The 23,352-nt window shown below is 40.0% G+C and overlaps 1 protein-coding gene across 3 annotated transcripts in view; it reads left to right on the forward strand.

The window, feature by feature from the left end:
• The window catches only part of NFX1 (nuclear transcription factor, X-box binding 1), a 66,079-nt gene that overhangs the window by 26,693 nt on the left and 16,034 nt on the right, over positions 1 to 23,352 (forward strand). For 2 of the 3 annotated variants that reach the window (XR_003572968.1, XM_027899348.1), the window contains exons 12-21: positions 621 to 703; positions 1,191 to 1,299; positions 5,592 to 5,711; positions 6,347 to 6,426; positions 6,763 to 6,993; positions 7,266 to 7,339; positions 10,135 to 10,236; positions 13,679 to 13,720; positions 14,092 to 14,190; positions 20,466 to 20,532. Coding sequence is in view for 2 of the 3 variants with exons in the window: in XM_027899348.1 (XP_027755149.1) it covers positions 621 to 703; positions 1,191 to 1,299; positions 5,592 to 5,711; positions 6,347 to 6,426; positions 6,763 to 6,993; positions 7,266 to 7,339; positions 10,135 to 10,236; positions 13,679 to 13,720; positions 14,092 to 14,190; positions 20,466 to 20,532 (1,007 nt within the window). In the remaining variant the exon portion in view is untranslated. The remainder of the gene's footprint in view (positions 1 to 620; positions 704 to 1,190; positions 1,300 to 5,591; positions 5,712 to 6,346; positions 6,427 to 6,762; positions 6,994 to 7,265; positions 7,340 to 10,134; positions 10,237 to 13,678; positions 13,721 to 14,091; positions 14,191 to 20,465; positions 20,533 to 23,352) is intronic. The other variant, XM_027899349.1, reaches the window with a different exon arrangement.

Here is a 23,352-nt window from a genome sequence, read left to right on the forward strand (position 1 = left end):
GAGCTCGTTAGCGCTGTAAGGCAATCCATCTACGTCCTGAGGACCTCGCTGCCACTGTCCAAGCGTGCTTGGCCCCGGCAGATGAACCTCAGGATTAAAGGGTGGGCTCAGTTCCGCGCACACTGTGTCTCACCTAAAAAATCCAATGCACAGGCTGGAAGGTGGAAAGACCTTCCCCGGTTCTTCGTTCGCCAAGACTGGCCATTACATTACATTACATTACAGTTTCATGAGGATATCAGCATAGTTGTTTTTAACTGACTGTTACTGCCGTACCAGTTTAATCAGTCTTGGATGGTCGTAGTACTTCAGTGTATCAGAATATCCTGTTTAGTTTATGGTGTGAAGGCTAATGTGAAATAAATAGCTTCAGGTATTCTGCTCTCCAAAATCTTTTTGAATAAGAGTTTATTTAAAGGAAGATAAGTGTCCACATGGGGAATTAATGTGGGAGAACAAGTAATTTAGCAGTTTGCTTACTGGCTTACTCTGTGTTAAGTCTTTTCTAGACCATGCCCTGAAACAGCCTTAGCATAATATTGTGATTGCAGCTTTTGTTTTCAGCATAAGCAATGACATGAAAGTTAAGAGTTCTTGGGGGCTTTTTTTGTTTTTAATAGCTGCGATTACATTCATGTGTGACAAGCGATGCAACAAGAAAAGATCATGTGGACGACACAAGTGTAATGAAGTTTGCTGTGTGGTAAGTTTGCACGTGGTTTTATAAAATTGTTTGATATGGTGTATATTTGGTTTTGGTTGAGATGTTAACAGTCTTTTTTTCTTTTGTATCCTTAAATTTTTATGCATCTTCATTCTCTATTTGCAGTATTGGTCATGCTCAAAAAGTTTGTGTGTGTGCATTTGCAAGATTTGTTTTATGGGTATCATTATAAATATAAAGCCATGTTCCAGCTAAATCCGTGCAAAGGGGCTTTTCATCAATGCAGTGATTCCAGGGAGAATGTAGAGGGGAGGGATATTACTTAATAGAAGTCTTAACAGAATGTGCTTTAAAAATTGTATATCCATTCAGTGATGGAAAAACTGTATAGATCTGGCCTAAGCTATTTTTTGCACTACACTGTTTTGTCAGTTACTGGTTACTGATCACCAAGAGAAAAAAAATAAACCAGTGGCATTTATAGTTCAATTCTGTTTTGGTTTTGTTTTTTTTTCCCTTTTCCTAGGACACAGAACATAAGTGCTCCTTGGTTTGTGGTCGTAAACTCAACTGTGGGCTTCATAGATGTGAAGAACCCTGTCATCGGGGCAGTTGTCAATCATGCTGGCAAACAAGTGAGTTATGTGCAAAAGTACATTATTTCTTACTTATTATAGAAAGGTACTAATTTAATTGGTCAGACAGAGAATTTGATCCATTTCACATTGGTGAAAAGGGAGAGAGACAGGTGATGTAGATTATAAGGATAGTGTTTACAACTGGAAATGCCTGAGCTGCAGTAGTACATGAGTCTCTGCTATATTATACACATGTGGATGTAGTCAAAGACCTCCAGTTTTGTGGAGACCAACTTTTCATGGAAATATTCTGGAAAAGAGAAGGTACTAGAGCCTCTAAAGCTCACTGTCCTTGAAATAGCATTGTAGTCTGTCTTAATAGCCTATGAATATGAAGCATGTTGACTGTACTCTCTTTAGAAATATAAATATTTCTGTGTCCATTTCTCTTGACAGAGCAAAACAGTAATGTCTCAGAGGTCCTGTTAGTAACTTCTGGTCTAGTTAAGTCAGAATGCAGTTTCTTCTGAACAGTTGTTTTTCTTCAGTAGATTCCTTGGGTTTAATGTTTAAGATCATTAAACTTCTCCACATTGCTGCAATATTTTTGAGGATTGTAGTTCACTCTCAGACCAAAGATTCATATGCCTGTCTTAACCCGGAGATGGCTTCCTGTGTAAATTGCTCCACTGTTGGATGTGATGCAATCTAGAGGTCAATCTTCCCTGCTAAAATTTTGCAGCAAGGCCCTGTGGCCCTTTTCTCAATACTGGAAAAGCAGTTACCTACTCCAGGAACCAGATAATTATGGTAATTTGGCTTAAACCTCTGTGTTCCTGAAGGTTCCTATTCTGAATCTATCCAGAGGTAAATCAGCTAACCAGTATCTTTAAAGGTTTCTTACCTGCTTTCCCTGAATGCTGCTAGTCGAGATTTCAGAGGCATACGTTGTATGTTTCTATATGATAGTGACCCTGGAGTTCTCAGCACTAAGAAGGCCATTCTTGACTCTGATTCACCTCTCGAATCACTGCTTTGCAGTTGGGCTACATCAGCCACGGCATCAAATGCTGTGTGACATGATCAGCTGCAAGCCACTTGCCTACTCATTAGACTGGATTTCTTGCCCCTGCTTCCACCTCCACTACTGTTATTGCTGGGAATGGTGAGGGCTGACGTCAAGATGCAATACTAGAGTGTATCTACACTTCTGTGGTTTTGTGTGCCTCCCACATACTTTTCCTTTCCAGTGTAATTTCCTTAGTGCTGGTAGGTGAGGTCCCTTTCTGTTCCAGGGTCTCTTTATGTACACCTTTATTTTTTTTAATTTTCAGAGTTTGTATTTCTGGTTTTTTTGGATCAGGCCACTCTGCACTCTCTCCCCATTATCCTCATTAGTCCTAGTAAGGGGACTTTGTGTCAGGGCTTGTTGATATTTTTTGGTCTGTGTTTGGCCCAGCCACCTGCAAAAGTTTTGTTCTTTGCCTGCCAAGTTCACTGATAAACGGGAGCTTTGTCCTTGGAGAGAGAGTTTCTTGTATAAACTATTTTAATTAGTGTTCTGTGATTGGCTGGTTGTCTGTAGAGGACATTTGAAGGAGAAACTGAAAAGGAGAATATGAAGTAAAACCCCCAGACCCAAATAGATCAGAGCCCTTGAGTGAAACAGCGCATGTCAGAGGGGAGTTCCAAAGTTCTCCCACATGCGCTGCGGGGGTAGGCTTATGTAATGGGGGAGGGACCGAGGGCCTCTGGCTGGGCGGTGCTGCCACACCGGCCCAGGGAGACGTCGCTGGCTAATTGGGTAAAAATGCAGGTGGCTCGTGCTCGGGGCTCTCAAGCTTCACAGGAAGGACAACGTTGCCTTCTGCAGGGATGCCGCTGTCTTTGTGAGCCTGCTGACCCTCCGAGGATGCAGCCTCTGCTGGGGGGAATTCTGGTTATCCTGGGGTCGGTGAGACAACCTTGTAAAACACACCTGCCTGAGTAGGGGTTTCACTGAGGGCTTAGTTCACTCCTCTCCTTTCCTGTCTTTTGGGTTCCCGTTTACTTGGCCACCTTTGTAATAAATATTGGGTTTATTGTTGAGCTCTCAGCAGTGTCTTGGTTTTCAGTCTCAGCATCCTTCAAACTCACCCTGTTACAGACTTTCATTATAGTTAAGATTTTTTTACCTGTCACTGGCAAGCAGCCAGTGTAGCTGTCTAACATTCAGATCTTCCAGGGACCTTGGTCTCTGGTCTTTCATCTTCCTGGACTAGGGAAGATTTGTGGCTTTGAAGTCTAGAGTATTATATGTTGTTTCAAGACCTGTAGTGAGGGACAGCTCTTTCCCGAGCTTCCTTTCCACAGAAATGGACGTTCTGAATCTTTTCTGCTTCTTCCTTCTAACTCATAACATTTTGTTCTCCCTGGCATTCTTACTTGCTGGAATTTATTGTAATTGAGTCTCCTTAGAGAAGAATTGCAATTCTTTCTACTAACTGCTGTATTCCAAGACACATGGGCAAATGAGTAGGGCCTTGCCTGAGGTTTAGCTGACGGAACAGACTGTAAAAAATAACTGGACATGAACAATTTCTGAACATAACAAAACACAAGGTGAAAAGCTGAAAAAAGTTTCAGATGCTTCCTTGAGGAATGGATGAATTTCACATCTATTCCTCACCCATAAGGGTGAAAGATGACTGAGCTTCACAAGTATTTGGAGGAGGAGAGTTATTTGGAACATTTTTGGGAGTGGAATTTTGCAAGGCCAACAGAACTTTGCTGGTTGTGTGATGCTAGTATGACCTAGCTAATGATAGCAGAAATAGCAAATTTGGGTGCAGATGTAGCTAAACTGGGGTCAATGGATATATTGGTTTTCCATGGCAAGATTTTGTTAGCCGGAGCCCACAGGAGTGGTGTCTGTGAGAAGCTGCTAGAAGCTTCCCCCATGTCTGCCAGAGCCAACGCCACCTGGCTCCAAGACGGATCCCCTGCTGGCCAAGGCTAAGCCAATCGGGAATGGTAGTAGTGCCTCTGTGTTAAAAAAGAAAAGGTATTCTCCAGGTGTAGTTGTGGCCAGAGAAGAGAAGAGTTGAGAATATGTGAGAGGAGCGACTCTGCAGACACCAAGGTCACTGCAGAAGGAGGGACAGCAGGTGCTCCAGGCAGATTTCTCTGCAACCCGTGGTGAAAACTATGGTGAAACAAGCTGTCCCCATACAGCCCATGGAGGTCAGTGGGGATACCGAGATCCACCTGCAGCCCATGGAGTAGCCCCATGTAGAGCTGGTGGCTGCCCAAAAGAGACTTTGAACCCATGGGAAACCAGTGCTGGAACAGACTCCTGACAGAGATCTGTGTACTCACTAGAGTAGGTTACCTGGAAGGACTTATGACCCTGAGGGGAACCCACACTGGAGCAGGCTTTGCCTGAAGGATTGCATCCAGTGGAAAGGTGACCCACAGTGGAGCAGTTTGTGGAGAACTGTTGCCTGTGGGAGGGACCCCCCACTAGAGCAGGGGAAGGACTTTCTCCCTGAGCAATGGCAGGAACAATGTGTGATGAACTGACTGTAACCCTCATTCCCTTGTCTCCTGTGCTGCTGGAGGGGAGGAGGTAGAGCTCAGGAAGGAGGAGAGGTAGAGGAAGATGTTTTTAAGATTTGTTTTACTTCTCATTATCCTGTTGTGATTTTGTTAGTAACAAATTCAGTTAATATCCCCAAGTTAAGTCTGTTTTCCCTGTGACAATATTCAGTGAGTGACCTCTCCCAGTCCTTAAGTCAGAACCTTTTGTTATATTCTCTCTGTTCTGTCTGCTTGTGAAGGGGAATGATAGAGCGGCTTTGGTGGGAGCCTGGCATCCAGCCAGGGTCAACCCACTACAGTAGGGAAAAATTTATTTCGTTCGATTATTTGGGAGGAATCAAGGCTGATGCATGGGAAAATGAAGACAAAATAAAACGAACAAATGAAGCAGCTGGTCAACGTACTTATCTGACAGAGATCTGTGCACTTCGTGTCTATCCTGTCATAGTTAATATTTAATATCTTCTAGTATAATCTCATTCTCAGTTCAGTGTGTGAGCTCTGAGTGCCATCAACTGGAAACTTGGCTGCAAACCATGGGAGCACATGGCAAGCATGATTCCTAACAAAATCTTTAAAGTCTAGTTTTATTGTGTGAGCCAGAAAAGCTAATAAATTCACTAATATCAAATACTAGTGCTTAATATAAAAAAAAACAAAAACAAAAACAAAAATAAAGTAAAACATCTGCATGTTATTTAAAGATTTGTTGTGGACAAGACATGCAAATGCATGTAGCCACTAAGATGTATTTGACTTTTTTTTTTCAGGTTTTGATGAGTTAACTTGTTATTGTGGTGAATCTGTGATTTACCCCCCTGTCCCCTGTGGCACTCAGCCACCAGAGTGTAAAAAAACATGTACCAGGCCACATGACTGTGATCATCCAGGTAAGTCAGGCCATTTAGTTTTGCTTGTGTGTTTTTTTTTGTTTTCTACTTGGGTTTCTTTTAATCAAAATGTAGAAAAGTGTACACAAGTCTGTTTGAAACTGTATTTCCAAAAATCTTCCCTTAAAAGCTAACCAGCTGAAAACTTGCAATGAATACTACTAGTGGTACTTCTCAGTGGTAAAAGCACTGTCATTTTTTCTGATCGTTATTAGTAGTCACAACATGTTAAATGCTACATTCCAAAGATCAAGTGGTCTGTTGAAGCAGTAGAATAATTTAGTGAACAGTTAGTTTCTGTGTTCTTTGGAATTACATTGGTTGATGGCAAAATAAATAGCACGGGTCAAACAGATATGCTTTCTGTCAAATTATGATTGATAGTATAACCCTACTCAAAAGTTAGAAAATTATCTGCTATTTAATTTAGAAAATATGGAAGAGTATTCACCCAAACACCTGCTATCATAATTTTTAAAGAACTCATTATTCTTCAATGAAGCATCATCTTTACCATAAATTGTGTAATATTGAAATGCAAACTCTTGTTTAATAGTCTTAACTGTCTCCTTTAAGGCATTCAACTGAAGTATGCTAATAAAACTGTTATGGCTTTCATATCTCTGTGGCTGCAGTGTACCATTCATGTCACAGTGAGGAGAAGTGTCCACCCTGTACTTATCTCACTCAGAAATGGTGTATGGGCAAGCATGAAGTAAGTTATGGACAATTAATGTTTTTGAATACTAAATAATTTTCAAGGACTGTAGGCTTCTATTTTTGTGGCTTCTTTGGAATAGAATATGTTACTGGAGTTTGAGTTTAATGTGATTAAATTGGAGAAGTATGTCTTTTATTCCATATGCATTCAGACCAACTGCTATATTGGACTATGGTATAAAGCAAAACTCAAGTCTTTGACCTAAAATATTTTAGTGCTGAGATTTTTGCGTGGACAGTGCCAAATAAAAGTATGAACAGTAAAACCACTTTGAGATTTCCATTGGTAATTTTTACTGTTAGTTGTCATCTTTTTCCTCCCCTCTTTCAGCTGCGAAGTAATATTCCTTGTCATCTCACTGACATTTCCTGTGGACTTCGCTGCAATCAAATGTTAAAATGTGGGATGCACAAATGTAAAAGAATCTGTCATAAAGGAGAATGTCTTGTAGATGAAGAATGTAAACAGCCGTGTGTTATTCCAAGGCTATATTGTAATCATCCCTGTATGGCTCCGTGTCATCCTTCGTCACCCTGCCCAACAACCTCATGCTGTGCAAAGGTTAGATACACAAAGAAAATTAATTGCAAAGTCACAGGTGAATTGTATGGTTTGATTAACAGTCAGTAACAGTTGTGACATGTTTGTATATTGATAGCATGACATTTTTTCTCTAAACTTACAATATTGATTTTTTAAAAATGAAACTAATAATCTTAGTTAGCCATTATTCCACTAAAATGGGATTTTTTAAAGGTACTTCCCTCACACCCTTCCATGGCAATAAAAAGACACACTTTTAAAAAAAGCTACTCTCTTGTGTGATACAACAGGTTAATCTTCAGTGTGAATGTGGAAGAAGAGAGGAGAGTATGATTTGTTCAGAAGCATCTAATACGTATCAAAGGTTGGTACTGTAATAATTCTTTTAATTCCTTACTGGACTTAAAACTTTGCAGTTTGATTAAATTTCAGGCTTTACTAAATGTATTTAATTCACAAACTTTTTTCACACTTTTTTGTACTTTGACATACAAGTTGGGGTTTTTTTATTTTTTATTTCCCTGAACTTTCATACCAGCTATGCTGTACTAGAATACTTTTTTTTTTTTTTTACTGTTTAATTAGTCTAACTATGGGCATGTGTCAAAGCTTGACTTTTCCATTTGTGTAGCAATTAGATACAGACTAATTTCTCAGGTCCTGATTCAGGCTTCTACATTCGTAGGTGATTGCAGTCTACATGTGAGTTGCTGTCTGAGTTTGCAATCATGTGTGATGGAATCTAGTCAATAGAGATGATGGATGCTTAAGATTGATTTGATGTAATACTGAAATAGCTAAATTTAGGCTGGAGAGCTTTGGCATCTAAATCTTGGTTCTTAATAGCCAAACTGAGTCCTATCTAACTCCATTTATTGCCATAGATTTGTATCCAGATCCTATTTCTAAACTTACTTCACTCTCATATGAGAGAGGGCAATGAATGGACAAGGAAAAGAAGAAAAGTGGGACTTAGGAACTTTTGAAATTAATATAGCAAGCCAGTAATAATAATAAGCTAAAAAATCTTATTCTGAGGCTGTGATTGAAAAGGAGTAAAAAATTAATATGCAGTCAGAATTCTGCTCTGCATACCTGCTGATAGAAGCACAGAGATTCTTCCTGTCTTTCAAGGAAAATTTCTTAATGATTGTTTTAGTTGGAACTGCTATCTGAGAGCCTTTTTTTATCTTAGCTCAGCTTAGGACATGCTGCTTTGTTTCTACTGAACACTGGTCATATTCAAATTCTGACAGAAGGCGGCTCAGCACTTAATATTGGTGCTTAATATTATCTAAAGAAAACAAGGAGAAAAATGTGCTAATCAGAAACAGTTAAGAACAATTTTAGACAATACTGAGTTGAATGCAAGATACATGTACAGGATTTTTAAATTTTTAAAAATGATATTTTTAAGATCTGTCTCACTATGAATACAAATCAGAAGACTGACTCAACTTTGAAATATCAGATTAAATTGACACATGCTTGTCACTAATGATAAGCTGGCAAGGTAACATACAAATCCAGATTTTTGAAGGCTGTTATTTCTCTGCTGCTCAGGCACTGCAAAAGTGTTCATGCAAGGAAAATATTCCTTTGAAGCTAGTGAGAGTCATTGCATGCATAAGCTGAACACACATGTATTTATTTCTCTGATCAGAGCCCAGATCAAGAGGAAGGGAAAGAAACATTCTGTTTAAAGCAAGTGTTTCTATTAGTTCAAATGTGCTCATATGTGCTTACGAGTTACTCGACTCATGATTCTATCAGGACGAGTGGGCATGGGCTTAAGTTCTGCCAGGGGAGGTTTAGAAAAGTTCTTTACAGAGAGAGTGATCAGGCATTGGAATGGCCTGCCCAGAGAGCTGGTGGATTCACCGTCCCTGGAGGTTTTTAAGATGAGGCTGGATGTGGCACTGAGTGCCATGATCAGGTAATCACAGTGGGGTTGGATCAAGGGTTGGACTTGATGATCTCGAAGGTCTCTTCCAACCCAGTTAATTCTATGATTCTATGGTGATATTAACAGAAGCAGCATTTAATGCCAACTAAGTTTGATAACTCCAGCAGTTCAGGTTGCTAAAAGATTAATTTATTACGATTTTGTGGAGGGAAGTTCGTCTTTTTTCCTACCACCAGATCAAAACCACAAAAAACATAAACAAAAATAACCCAACAAGAAAGTAAAGGTCAGCAAATCAGTGGGGTATGTTTCTCAGTAACATTAGAGGGAGGATGAAACAGCTTTGACTTTAGTCAGTGACTGCTGGTGAAAAAATGTCCAAGGAAACAGGAATGGGAGTGTGCCGCTATATCTGTACATATGGTACAAAAGATGATGTCATATCATCTAATGTCCCATTACCTAGACGTTGTCACCACCTGATAAATATGAAGCTGATGGTGTCTTTCAGTGCATTTTGGGTTTATTTAATATGATTAGCCTACTTCCTATTTCTAGCCTAGAACCTGATAGATGGTTAGTTCTCTGAATATGATGTAAAACATATAGAGACAAACATATTCTTTTATCTGAATTTAACCAAAAAGATAGTTCAGAGGATAGAATATTCCGGTTTTAGGATTTTGTTTGAAAATTATATGGGATATTTCACTAAAAAGTTACTCTATATTATGGTTATACAAATTTTAGCAAGTGAGACTGGGAAGACGTTATTGAAGAGAATGATGAAGAATCTTTATGGAGAAAATAGTAACAGTCTCAGTAGGCATTTTACTCTTTCCCTTTGGATTGTATCATCCATATTTTCTATGCAAATTTTTAAGTACTTTATAAGATTTTAGTTGCACAGTTAGCAAGAAACACATAAAAGGGTAGTTTAAATCTATATGGTCAGCTGTAGTTTGTATATTAAGCAAGTGTGGAGAAAGGGTATTCACCTTGCCTATTTTAGATTTTCTTCAGAAGCATGTCCACTTGTTAGTTCTTGAGGGAGATGAGGGTAACATCTTAATTTACATAGATAGATTAGACTCCTAAAACTAGGTGATGTGGAACTAAGAGTCGCATTCTGTAATCTGATGAAAAAACAGCTAGTCTGTCTTACTTCTTCCATCTGGAGGTTAAACCTGCACCTTTATACACCTTTACAGAGGTTTGTGTTGCCACAAACTAATGCTAACGTTCTTTTTCAGAATAGCTGCTATATCTATAGCCACTAAGTTAACAGATCTACAGCTTGGGGATTCCGTGGAAATCAGTAGGCTTATTACGAAAAAAGAAATGAAGCAAGCCAGGTAAGGAGATACATGTAGAAACATATTTGAAGCCCTTGTTCTTCACCTGAAGCATAGGTGACTTGGAAAATAATATGGTGATAAAAATGCCACCTATAATATGAAGACTTTCTGTATAGCCTGACCCTCACTTTAACAATACTACTAAAAGAGTATTTTGCATTTCCTTAGCGATTCATGTTTTTGCTTTCATGTAGAATGAGTTCTCTATTACTGTCTGATTGGTTGATATAATTATGGATAGAACAATACAGCTGTGGTTTAGAGTTTTCTTTCTACCCAGCTGATTCCTTGGGGTTCCTCTGGATTTTTTTTTTCCCAGATTTCTGCACAGTACAACTTTTTACTGTTATCTTCTGTTTCAGCATCCAGCGTTCCTTTTTGGGTTATTCATGGGCCATATTTTCTCCTATTCATCATCTTAGTATTTATAATATTCTTCTGTTACCCTTTTTAGATGTTTGTATTTATGTTTGTATTTCAGTTTGATTGGTGCTTCAGTGTTCTCATCCTGACTGACACCGAAAATCTGATTTTAAGTCACAAAAACACTTCTGACTTAAATTTGGTGATTTTCTGTTTCTCCTGATGTCCCTCAGGATTGGAATAGCTTGTCTTTTCACTTTTAGTATGATTTAGTTATGAAATTGTCATCTTTCTCCAATGTCCTTCTGTCAAAAACTTGACTTACTGAAGTCCTTGCCATTGAAGTCCTTAATCTTTGGATTTAGTTTATTTCTATTACCATGTCTCCTTTTTAAGATTGAATTTGATTATTCTGAGTCAGTCTGTTATGTGTTAAAATGTAATGCTCCTTTTTATTATGTGAAGTCAAAATAGTGACATTTCTCAGCAGTTGCTTCATGACTTCCTGAATCAAAAGTTAATGCCAGCATACTTCAAGAGCTTTTCCTAGTCATTCTATTCCATTTGCTAGTCTATGAAATTGAGGCACATTATTACCACATCCTTTTAGATCTTTTTCTACACTGAAATAATTATCAATCTGAACGAATGAGCAAGATGATACATGGGAGCACCTGCTCATCCCAGTCTTCAGCTTTGTTCTAGTTGGAACAGTGTCATACTTCAGAAGAAAGTGAGAGGAGAAAACCAGGCGAAAGAGGGAGAGCTGTACCAATTCCTGCATGCAACTTTAAAGAGCACGATCGTAGTACTGTATAAGCATAATATAAGAAAGATACCAGTAAGAAATGGTGGGGTTTTTTTAGCCATCCTATTTGTTTCAATTAATTGAACACTCAAAAATGTACAATGTAAGCATTAATTTTTGTCTCTAGAATTACTGTAGAATAATCTCTGCTTTACGTAGACTGAATTTCAACTACTTTCTGTTTGCATCACAATGCCAACCAGATACAAATGTACTCAACAATATGAAGCCAACTTCAGCGTCTCCCCAAAAAGTCACTGCTTAAAGAAAGCAACCATTTGGCAGTGTTAAAACTTGGCAGAGAGAACGGGGGTGCAGGATGGTAGGAGAGGGGTGACCTTTCAGCTAGTGAAGCTGCAAGTCTGTAGAACAGCTGTACACTTACCTTAGGGCGAATAATGTCTCTGTTGGTGCCCCAGCCTTTGCAATGTCTAATATAAATTGTGTTGTAGTCATTGCCAGGCATCTTTCTGTGTGGACAGACACTGCCCTTTCCTTTGACAGTTGAAATTACCAGAGATGACTTTTCTTTGTGCAAATCTTCCCTAATATGGTATCTAAACTGTGGCAGGTAGCTTTTATTTAAGGACAGTTAGAGGAAGTATTTTCACTTCCACTTTCATCTACCAAATACTGGGGCAGAGGAAAAAGAGATGGTGGTACATAAAATATTTAATCTTAAATTTCTAGTTGTTGGACACTAGATTAGTAATTTTTGGATCGGAACCACCTTGGGGATTTGTGTGTGTTTGCGTGGAAGGGGAAGGAATGGGTGGAACCTCATAGAGGTGAGGTGGCATCATATCCCTCATGGCAGGCCCCTGGAGCCCACTTGGGGAAGCCCCAGGATAGCTGTCAGTCACAAGCAGCCAGGGAAAACTATAACACATCACACCTCCCAGAGCCCCTAACCCAGCCTCAGATTGGCAGGGATGGATGAGATCACTGCCCGTCACCATGGCCTGGAACCCCAGAGTGGCCAGTGTGTCTGAGACTCCACGGGGGGTAGAGGGAAGGAGGGGGTGGAGGTGTGGCCATAGGGACCAGAGCAGATAAAAGCAGAGGAATATGGCTCTGCCATTTGGACATGTGAGAGCTGGTCTTCCACAAGGTTCCAATGGTAACTATACAATCTGTGTCTCCCTCTTTCTCCTTCTTTCTTCTTGCTCCCTCTTCTTTTCTTTCTTTGCTCCTTTCTTGATTCTTTGGGTAGCTTAAAGCTGGAGGGATTGGATTTTGACTTAAGTGTTGTGGATTAGTATGAGTGTTGTAGTGGGATGTTTTGTCTAGCTTGTGTGGTGCCCTTTTGAACTTTTGCAAGTTCCCTTATTTTCTCCCCTAAATTATCAATAAAAGTACCTCTTGGGAACAAGTCTGTGACTTACTCTTTTGACACTATCTCAAGGTATTAAAGAATCTTGTATATATTTTTTAAGGTAAAACTCCTGGCTGAGTCCATGAGCTTGCAGTTCTGAGGCCAGAGTGTTACACTAGTTTGTTGTCAGACTCCAGTATTTTCAAAATAACTTACAAATCTGCTTCACTCATTTACAATAACAGAATATTTTATGCGAAGTGTGCAGGGATTTTCATACTTTAGTTTTCTTATTAGGGTTTGGGGTATTTCTCGTGCCAAATTTTATCAGACCTAGAACAGCTTCTCTAAATTGCCCACGTTCCTCTTATAGTAGAGAAGAAAATTTTAATCCCTCAAAATAAAATTATAAGGTACCTTTCAAAGATGAGACAAAAAACTGAAATTCATAACTCTACTGACATTAGAGGTTCAGTTGAAATACTGATTTTTATGGTTCATCGTAATTGTCCATATGCAGATCTAACTTTCCTCCTTTTCCTGGCTGATAATTTTTTCTGATTCATAGGAATAAGTGACCTTGTGACCTCTTCCTTTGCTGATTTCCAGTCCTTCCTAGCATCCCCTCAGTGTTAATATCAATTGCATTCTTTTCTCAAATGATAAAATTTATCAATAACATCTAATTCAGGAACTTTTTTTCTCCGTTTCTGTATGATTTTGGTAATTGCTGTTCCATTTCAAGCCCTGGAAAAGGGGTTGTGTGGTTAAAAATCTTTAATGGTTGCTTATTCATTTATTTTTAGCTCTATTATCTGTTCTAATACAGTAAACTATTCTCACACACTCTTCTTACTTCTTTAGACTATGATGATATGACACCAAAAAAACTACAGTTTGAAAAGTACAAATAGCAGCTGTGATTCTAATTCTATTTTTCTTTCATGATTTAGGTTGCAATGTGATGAAGAATGCTTAGCCCTTCAGAGGAACAGGTGGGCAATTAACTTGCTTGCTTTTGTTTTTTGCTCAGTATTAATCCAGGTTCTCAAAGATTATGCTGTGCAGGAAAAAATCCTTTCCTGCATGATCTAGAGAACAGATAAATGTGGAGATGATTCCTGTGTTCTAGAGATCTTTATTAAATGATCTGAGACCTTTCTAGAATATTCTAGTGAAAAGTTTTAAGCGAGTAGTTTGAAATGTACAGACCATATCTTTTGCAAGCTGTTTATTTATATTAGTAACCTGTAACTTTACTTTTTGATGGCAATGAGTGGAAGGTTGGGGGGATTTATATGTCTATTTTTGTTTGCTTATGTGTTTGTTACATTTTGGGGTTTTTTCCTTTTATCCTCAAATTTAGACGTCTTGCTGAAGCTCTTGAAATAGATGATAATTCTGATCCTTTTAACATCCGTTCTTCTGGACCAAAGTACAGTGACATTTTAAAAGAAGATGCAAGGTATGTGTTCTAATGATGGCAGGTGTCATAGTTCAACAGTGTTGAGAGCAAGATGGAAAATGCAGAACAGTTCTGTTTACCTTTGTAAAAATAACAGCCTTGGCAATAGATGGCAGTTGAAGCAAAGGAGGTGATGTGCACTTCTCAAGACCTCCAAAATGAGAACCCGAGAAGTAAAAAGTGCCTGACAGGTTGCTTTGTTCTGTAACAGGACCAGATTTAGAATGGGAACATCATTTTTGACCATTCTCGCTATGAATCAGTACCTGTACTTTCACATCTCTACTACTTTCACACAGAACCAACCTCGATCTCAGTGCTCCTTATAAACTTTTCAAAACAAAGACAAAAGTGGTGGCTAAGTAATAAAATATGCTCCTGTAGCCTGACATTATTTCTTTCCACCAGTCTCATTAATTTCTTCTTACTTCTTATATTTTAAAAATAAAGAAATGGAATTAATAAAATACTTGATGCAGTGTGACTGCAAAGAGTGATGCTAGACTGAAACATCTTAAAACGAGGCAATATGAAATCAAGCTAATATCAAAAGCATTATACCAATACATACTGTGTAATCTGGAGTGACAGGGAGGGATCAGACACATCTTTAAAAAGATAATTAAATGATGTGTCATTTAAGAAGTTTTTACTCTCGTGTGTGTGTTTGTAGGCATGACATCAGTTTTTTACTGGGTCTAAGTTTTTTAGAACATCTTAACCTTTTGTTCTTGCTTCAGTATCCTAATTCTACGTAAATTTCATGGTTTTGTAAGGATGTTTTCTGCTTGAAAATCCTGTATTAAGTTTGCTGATGTGTTAAGTGGGGAAATTTTACATAAGTAGCCATACAGAATTTAGGCCTAAGTTACCTCTTCCTTTACTTCCAACTGATGAGCCTACTGCAAAATAGGACTTGAATACTTTCATTGTGGAGCTACTGTTATATTCATATTGACACTTAAAAGTGCTATTTTATAAGGACTGTTCTCTTAAGTGTGAATAGATTATGTTTTGCTTTACTAAACTTTTCCAGAAAAACACAACACACATTTTCAATACTGCAAGAAAGTGAAAATCTTGCACTGTGTGTGTAGTCTCTTTGGAGTAGGATTCTATTTTGTCTTTCTGCCAACCACTACTCGTAGTGCAGTCATTAATGAACAGGACTGATGACCAGGGTCATGCACTGTACTCCAAATGGTCAGATATCTTGAAAAGTAGCCTTTAATGATTCCACACTTCTCTTCTTATTCTTTCAGTGATTTTACTTACATTTCCATTGTAGCCGCTTTATACTGGTAATTCACAGTAAATAATACACCAAGGCTATTCTTACATCTTTAGCACACAGCTAAAGTAAAAGATTTTGGAAGTCCTCAAGTCACTTACTTTGCACATTGCATTACTGGATTTCATTTATCTAGTCTTTAAGAAAAATGAGTTTCTCCTGTATTAACAAAGCTCTCTTTACAAGAGCAGAAGTCTTCAGTTTGTAAAGCTATGGCTTTATGAACTTACTTCTTTGACTGCTCTTGATATTATCTCAGCAATCTTGTAAAAGATCATAGAATCACAGAATCAGATGGGTTGGAAAGGACCTCTGAGATCATCAAGTCCAACCCTTGATCCACTACCACCACAGTTACTAGACTATGGCACTCACTGCCACATCCAATCTCTTCTTAAATACCTCCAGGGACGGTGAATCCACCACCTCCCTGGGCAGCCCATTCCAATGTCTGATTACCCTCTCTGTAAAGAATTTCTTCCTAATATCCAACCTAAACCTTCCCTGGCAGAGCTTCAGACCATGCCCTCTTGTCTTGTTGATAGCTGCCTGGGAGAGGAGACCAACCCCCACCTGGCTACAACCCCCTTTCAGGTAGTTGTAGAGAGTGATGAGGTCATTCCTGAGCTTCCTCTTCTCCAGACTAAACAACCCCAGCTCCCTCAGCCTCTCCTCACAGGACTTGTGTTCGAGTCCCTTCACCAACCTTGTTGCTCTTCTCTGGACCCGCTCCAGCACCTCAATATCCTTCCTGAGCTGAGGGGCCCAGAACTGCACACAGTACTCCAGCTGTGGCCTCACCAGCGCTGAGTACAGGGGAAGAATCACTTCCCTGCTCCTGATGCAGGCCAGGATGCCATTGGCCTTCTTGGCCACCTGGGCACGCTGCTGGCTCATGTTCAGCTTCCCGTCCATCCAAACTCCCAGGTCCCTTTCTGCCTGGCTGCTCTCCAGCCACTCTGTCCCCTGCTGCAGGGGGTTGTTGTGGTCAAAGTGCATGACTGGGCACTTGGCCTTGTTGAACCTCATCCTGCTGGAATCAGCCCAACTCTCCAGTCTGCCCAGGTTCCTCTGCAAAGCCCTCCTGCCTTCCAGCTGATCCACACTTTCCCCCAGCTTGGTGTCATCTGCAAATTTACTAATGGTGAACTCAGTCCCCTCATCTAAATTGTCAATAAAGCAGGATCCAGAAAGTGTATCTGTTACAGTATGTTCTTCAGATGGCTCAGCATTCTGAATAAGTTTTGACAGATTCATTTATTCTTGCTTGAGCATGTCACTCCAATAATGCAAGAGTTCAGGGCTTGTTTTCTGCAGAGCCTAAGAGACACACCCATATATGGGATCTCAGAATGATTGAGAAATACAACAGCTACCTACCTGTGCACTCAGGGTCACTGCCTCAAGAAGGCAACAGCTACCACAGTCATCGGTAGAATGCTGTGATACTACCTTCTTTAGACAATTCATTGATCTGTGAAGCTGTTACATTGTCAAGGGCTGAAAGAAATGTACATCTACAAATGAGGAAAACTTGAGAAAGCTGTGAGAAAACTCCTGATTTTGAAGTGTAATCTCTAATTACAGAACCCTAAAGCTCCCAAGATGCAGTAGAACTCCAGGTAACAGGAAGAAGATAAGTGGAAGTGTGTCAAAATAACATCTTTGTAGGACAGTAACAGGAGAAGGGGGCACGATGAGTAGTGATATCTGAGTTTTGAGATGTAACAAGAACTAATAGTTTTTGCAGTGGAATGTACCATACAAACTACATATAGCTGAGCCACGTGATTTAAAAGATCTAACCAAGCAAAGTAAAGAAACAATGAAAAAGGGAACTGAGGCAGCCAGCCAAGTTACTCTGTAACCAGGTGTATTGTCTTAAAGAAGTTTATAGGCAGTAACTTAGAACTTTGGGAGACTCCTGACACAGACAACCACTAGAGACTCTCATTGAAGCCCCTCAGACACCTTACAAGGATATGTATATGTCCTAGTAAGTGTTGGGAAATGTCATGAATATGTAACAGGAATGCAGGGAATGAAAAATGAATAATCATGTAATGTTGACATATAAGCTGTAGTGAAGACACCTCTGTGTACACTCTGGCAAACTGATTCCCAGGGCACTTGGTGTGCTGTGATCATGCAGCACATCATAATAAAGAATGCCTGGCTTCTAAATATAAAAAATTGGGTCTTAGAGGTTTCTTTTAAGAGCTGATTTTAGGCAACAATAGCATGGTAATGCTGCTGCATGCTGATCTTGCTGATGTGTTGCCAGAATCTGACAAGCAGTCAAAAGAAAAGTCTCTACATCATATACCTTTACATGGAGGAATCCATCTTGTAGTATGGAGATGACTGTACCAACACAACTGAGCACAGATCAGGGGGTACAGATCCACTTGCTGGACACCTCGGCACTGACCTTTATAAGAAGCTCCAGAAATAGACAGAGAGCGCAAGAAAATGCTCAGGTTGGTCCACTGACATGAAACTGGAGGAGAGACTGGCACAAGCATCAATGTCCTGGTGGACAAGGATGATGTTGAGGCTGCTATTTGATGAATTAAAACTATCGGAGAAAGAAAGGAAAACATCTGGAGTATCTGGCCACCTGGAGCTACACAGAAGAGAATTTTCTTATTTTGTCACTGGCTGTGCAAGACCCCATAGCAGCTATATGGATTATGAACATCTAAGATCAGATGGTTAAGTCTAGAAGGACACAGAAGGAGATAGGTCCTTAGTAGCTGCCATCTTAACCAGTCTTTCCAAGAGTTAACCCTCCATATGCCATTGCAGGCAATGAAGGAGGAGCCAAGCAGTCCTGCATGTGATCTGGTAACAGGAGCAGTGTACAGGTTTAGGGTTAGAGACAGCTTTCTTAAACAAGAACTGCATCCTAAAGGAAGGGACAGTAAGAGCAGCTTCTCAAGCGTATGACTGGAAAACTCCAAGCATGAGATGTCAGTCATTTAAAGGCAAAGTGACTGGCAAGTGTTGCAAGAATAAGAAGGGTTTTGGCAAAGGCAGCAAAGTTTGGGGAAAGCAAAAATATGCAGCAAGAAATACAGTGAAAAACCAAGCAGTCAGGAGCATTCTTTCTAAGTTGTGTGGTTGAGAAGAACTGAAGTGACAGTAACTTGCTTCTGCTTACATGCAATGCAGGAAGGTGGGAAGAAGCCTAATGTACACAATCTATAGACATTTCACAGAAAAATAGACTTTCATGTCCCGCATTTCAGAATTTCAGTATATGCACTGTCAGATCATATGTGTTGTTCTTCAGTCTTGACTATCTTGGAATTTCGTGAAGCTGAGAAACATTCTAAGTATTTCTGGAAGAACTCTCAACTTGCTGATTTCTTCGGTGACTTTAGTTGATAACTCTATTTCTATAGACTCCTAAAGGGCTTATTTTTTTGAGTGCATCCATCAGTTTGTGAGCTGGTTCCTTAGTAGGCTTTTAAATATTACAAATCACATATTAGTGAACCCTCTTATTGCATTGTTGATTTCATTTTTTTCTTACCCCCCATGATCACTCCACCTTGAAATCTGAGTGTTTATGGCTGGCATTCAGTGTTGTATTTGCTTTCTGACCCCCTAGATCTGAAGGTATCCATGGTTTTGGTTGGGTTTTTTTTGTTGTTGTTTTGGTTTGGTTTTTTGTTTAGGTTTTTGTTGCTGCTTGTTTAGGCGTTTGTTTTGGTTTTGTGGGGGTTTTTTGTTTGTTTGTTTTATTTGTTGTTGTTGGGTCAGGTTTTTTTGTTTGGGTAGGGTTTTTTTTAACCTGAGATTATTGCTGTAATATTCTTTTCAAAGCCTCATACCACATGAGCTGACACTCTGTTTCACAGCCTAGGTGTTTGGAGGCTCCTTTCTTTTCAGCCCTACAAGTCCAGGTCCTTTTTGCAGTTCTCCCAGTGTAATACTTCTCTCTACTGAAGATCCAGGAGTTCTCATGCTATGTCTATGTACTGTTTCAAAACCTTGAAGATTTACCAGTGATGGGCTGAGTCCCATCTTATCTGATCAAATGATATTGGTAGCTGAGCTATTCAGTGTTGTCATTTTGCATGTTTCTTTGAGACCTCTTGGTCTTTTGATGATACATTCACTTCAGCATCCAAAACTTCAGTAGAGCATCTACCTAAGATAGTTGTGCCTGCTTTAGTAGGCACTTCCTGACTGGTTAAATTCTGACATCGTTCACAGAGTGGTATTGTTTTGGTATGGAATAGTGCCTGTTTTTCTGAAGAATTATTATTTACTACTAACCAGCTTTGAGATATGAAATCTTCAGATATTTTTTACCCGTGGGGACAGTGCCCTAACAAATAACAACCTTACTTTTAGAGTTAGCTAACCTGCTTATTTAAGAACAGAGCAAAAAGCTTAACCTTACATGAAAGACTTGAAGTACTGTGGTGAAGCTAGGTACAAAAAAAATAGTTCCAACATATCCTTAATATCCTACATCAGAACAATTTGATTCCTTGCAAGTAGCTTTATGCTGCTTTTTGTGTTCTTAATAGTTTGTTATGCTAAGCAAGTTGAAGACCAAAGTCAGTGAACCTTTCCTTTGTCTTGGAGAAGTCCACTCTGTTTACCCCATTCCCACTTCTGTGTCTCATCCTGTATTCTAATGAAGTGAATTGCCTTAAGGACAAGTAATGTAAAAACTCTGAACTGGCAATTTAAAAATCTGCATTATCAATTTGAAAATATAAAATTGTATTGTCAGACAGTAGAGCCATGTCAGAATTTTATTCTGGGTTCTAATGGTTGAAGGAAAGATAATTGTTTTTGTAATAGTGATGACACACTAACATTATTTAATGTAATTGAAGCTTCTCCTTCAGTCAGTTGAGTTCTATAATTTTGTTCTTGTTGAAAAATAATGTTAGAAAAAAATTAAGCTATTGTATCTTTGTATGCTCTCTTGCCCTGTTAACCTAGAATGCTGTTCTTGCAGGAAGGATTTAAAATTTGTCAGTGACATTGAGAAGGAAATGAGAATGCTCGTGGAAGCTGTGAATAAGGTCAGTATTCAGATACTCTGTATGACTTACTTTAAGAAACAGTTCCGTTTGGGAGGAGTTTGATATTACTACACTTTATTAATACTAATAGTTGTAAGTTGACACTAGTTTTGTTTGGGCTCCAATGTAGTGCACGGTTTAATTGAAAAAAGAACAAAATTTTAGGAGACTTAGTAGTTCAGGAGCACTCTGGTGACAAACTTTGTTTAAAGATTCAAGCAGGGCTAGGCTTTAATGCCTCAGTGGATTATCATTTATTTTTGAATCTTCATTAATAAAGTGTTAATTGTCAAAGATGATGTTTAAAGGTTCAGATTTTGAGGAGGAAAGTCTAGGTACTTTTGATCCTTGTAGTTGAATTTACTCACAAATTTTTTGATACCTTCCTGCTTTTGCTAGTGTGTGAGGTTTTCCTCCTCTTCCTGTAAGGAGACTTGAATTCAACCAGAGTGTTTGGCAGACTTCAGTATACCTAGAAAGACTGGTACCAGAGACATAATGATAGGTTTTTCGGTGGTATCCCCTTCAGATCTGTCAGGTTAGCATACTCCTGGCTTGCTTCTGCATCATGAAAGACCTAGTATGTTGTGGTTCGAAGAACAGTGTAAAGTATACTATCCTCAGTTGCCTTTAGCTCAAGAACAAGCTAACCTTCTGTAGAAAACATTAATTTCTTTCCCTATAAGCCCTGAAGACAGTTACTTAATTTTATTCCTTCAAAAAATTATGTATGATATTTCTTAATCTTTATGCTTTGTGCATCTGTCTAATGTTCTTGCCCATTGTTTTCGACATTGAAATGAAAGTCTGAAAGCAGTCCCATCTGTTTGTAGTCAGCACAGAACGGGTAAAGTTGAAAGGTACCACAGTGGGATTATTCAGTCCAACCTCCCAGCTCAAGCAGGGTCATCCTAGAGCATATTGCATCGGGTTGCATCCAGACAGTTCTTTAATATCTCCAGTGAGGGAGACTGAACAACCCATCTGGACAACCTGTGCAGGTGCTCAGTCACCTGCATATTAAAGTTCTTCCTCACGTTCAGGTGGAACTTCCTGTGCATCAATTTCTGCCTGTTGCCTCTTTTCATATTGGTTGGCACTACCAAGAAGAGCCTGGCTCCATGCTCTTGACAGTCTCCTTTAAGATACTTACAGACAAAATAAGTAACAATAAATAAAATCTCCTCTGTTATCTTTTCTCGAGGCTAAACAGGCCCAGCTCTCTCAGCTTATCCTCGTGAGATGGTCCAGTCTGCTGTCATCCTTGTAGCTCTTTGCTGGACTCACTCCATAAGCTCCATGTGTCTCTTGTACTGAGGAGCCCAGAACTGGACACAGTATTCCTGGTCAGGCCTCACACCTGGGCTGAGTAAAGGGACATTATTACCTGACACAATGTGCTGGACACACTTTTCCTAGTGCACCTAATGCATACCACTGGCCCTGTGCTACAAGGGCATACTGCTGGCTCATTGTGGCCCCAAGTCCTTCTCCATAGAGCTGCTTTCCAGCAGGTCAGCCTGTACCAGTGCATGGGGTTATTCTTCCCCAGGTGCAGGGGGAGAAATACTGTACTTGCCTTTGATGACTTTCAGGAAGTTCCTCTTTGCCCATCCCTCCAGCCTGTCAAGATGCTTCTGAAGGGCTGCACAGCACTCAGGAGTATTGGCCACTTCCCCCAGCTTTGTGTCATCAGTGAACTTACTGAGGAGGCTCTCTACCCCTTCATCCAAGTCACTGATGAACAAGTTAAAACAATACTAGAGCCAGTACTGACCCCTGGGGAACACTGCTACCTCCAGACCTCCAGCTAGATACTATGCCACTGATCACAACCCTCTGAGATCTGCTGTTCAGCCAGTCCACTCATGCAGTCTGCACTTCCTGAGTTTACCTATGAGAGTATCCTATGAGTATAGGAGATATCAAAAACCTTGCTGAAGTCCAAGTACACAATATCCAGTGCTCTTCCTTCATCAGGTTGTTTTATCATACAGTCAGGTTGGTTAAGCATGATTTCCCTTTGGTGAAGGGAATGCTGACTAATCCTGATCACCTTCTTGTCATTCGTGTTGTAGCAGGTTGACCCTGGCCAGATTCCAGGTACACACTAAAGTCACTCTCTCACTCTCCCTCTGCAACTAGACAGAGGAGAGAGAAAAAAAAACCCAGGTAAGGATTCACGAGTACAGATAAGAGCTGGGAGAGGTCATTTGCTGATTACCTTCATGAGCAGAACAGACTCAATGTAGGGATTGTACTTAAATTTATTAGTAACAGGATAGGAGCCAAAGAGTGAGAAATAAAACAATCTTAAAAATACCTTCCCTCCACCCCTCTTTCCTTCCATGCTCTCCCTCCTCCCCCCAAGCAGTGCAGGGGGATGGGGAATGGGGGTTACGGTCAGTTGTTGTTTTCTGCTGCTGCTCAGGAGAGGAGTCCTTCCCCTTCTCCCTCCCACGGGAGGCAGTCTTTGATGGACCTCTTCAACACGAGTCCACCCCTCGGGCAACATTTCTTCCCAATCTGCTGTCCCATGGGTCACTCCTCCATGGGGTACAGTCCCTCATGGATGAGCTGTACCAACATGGGTCCCACACAGGGCCACAAGTCCTACCTGGGCATAACCTGCTCCAGCGTGGGTTTCCCTCTCCATAGGCCCCAGGTCTCCTGCAGGACCCTGCTCCATCCTGGGCCTCCCATGGGGTAACAGCCTCCTTCATCATGCATCCCCCTGCTCCAGCATGGGCTCCTCCATGGGCTGCAGGGAGGTCTCTGCACCTCGATGGTCCTTCATGGGCTGCAGGGTGACAGCCTGCT

Source organism: Empidonax traillii, unplaced genomic scaffold, assembly GCF_003031625.1.
Source record: "Empidonax traillii isolate 1590-97213 ecotype Southwest subspecies unplaced genomic scaffold, ASM303162v1 scaffold659:size354235, whole genome shotgun sequence".
Classification (NCBI taxonomy): domain Eukaryota; kingdom Metazoa; phylum Chordata; class Aves; order Passeriformes; family Tyrannidae; genus Empidonax; species Empidonax traillii.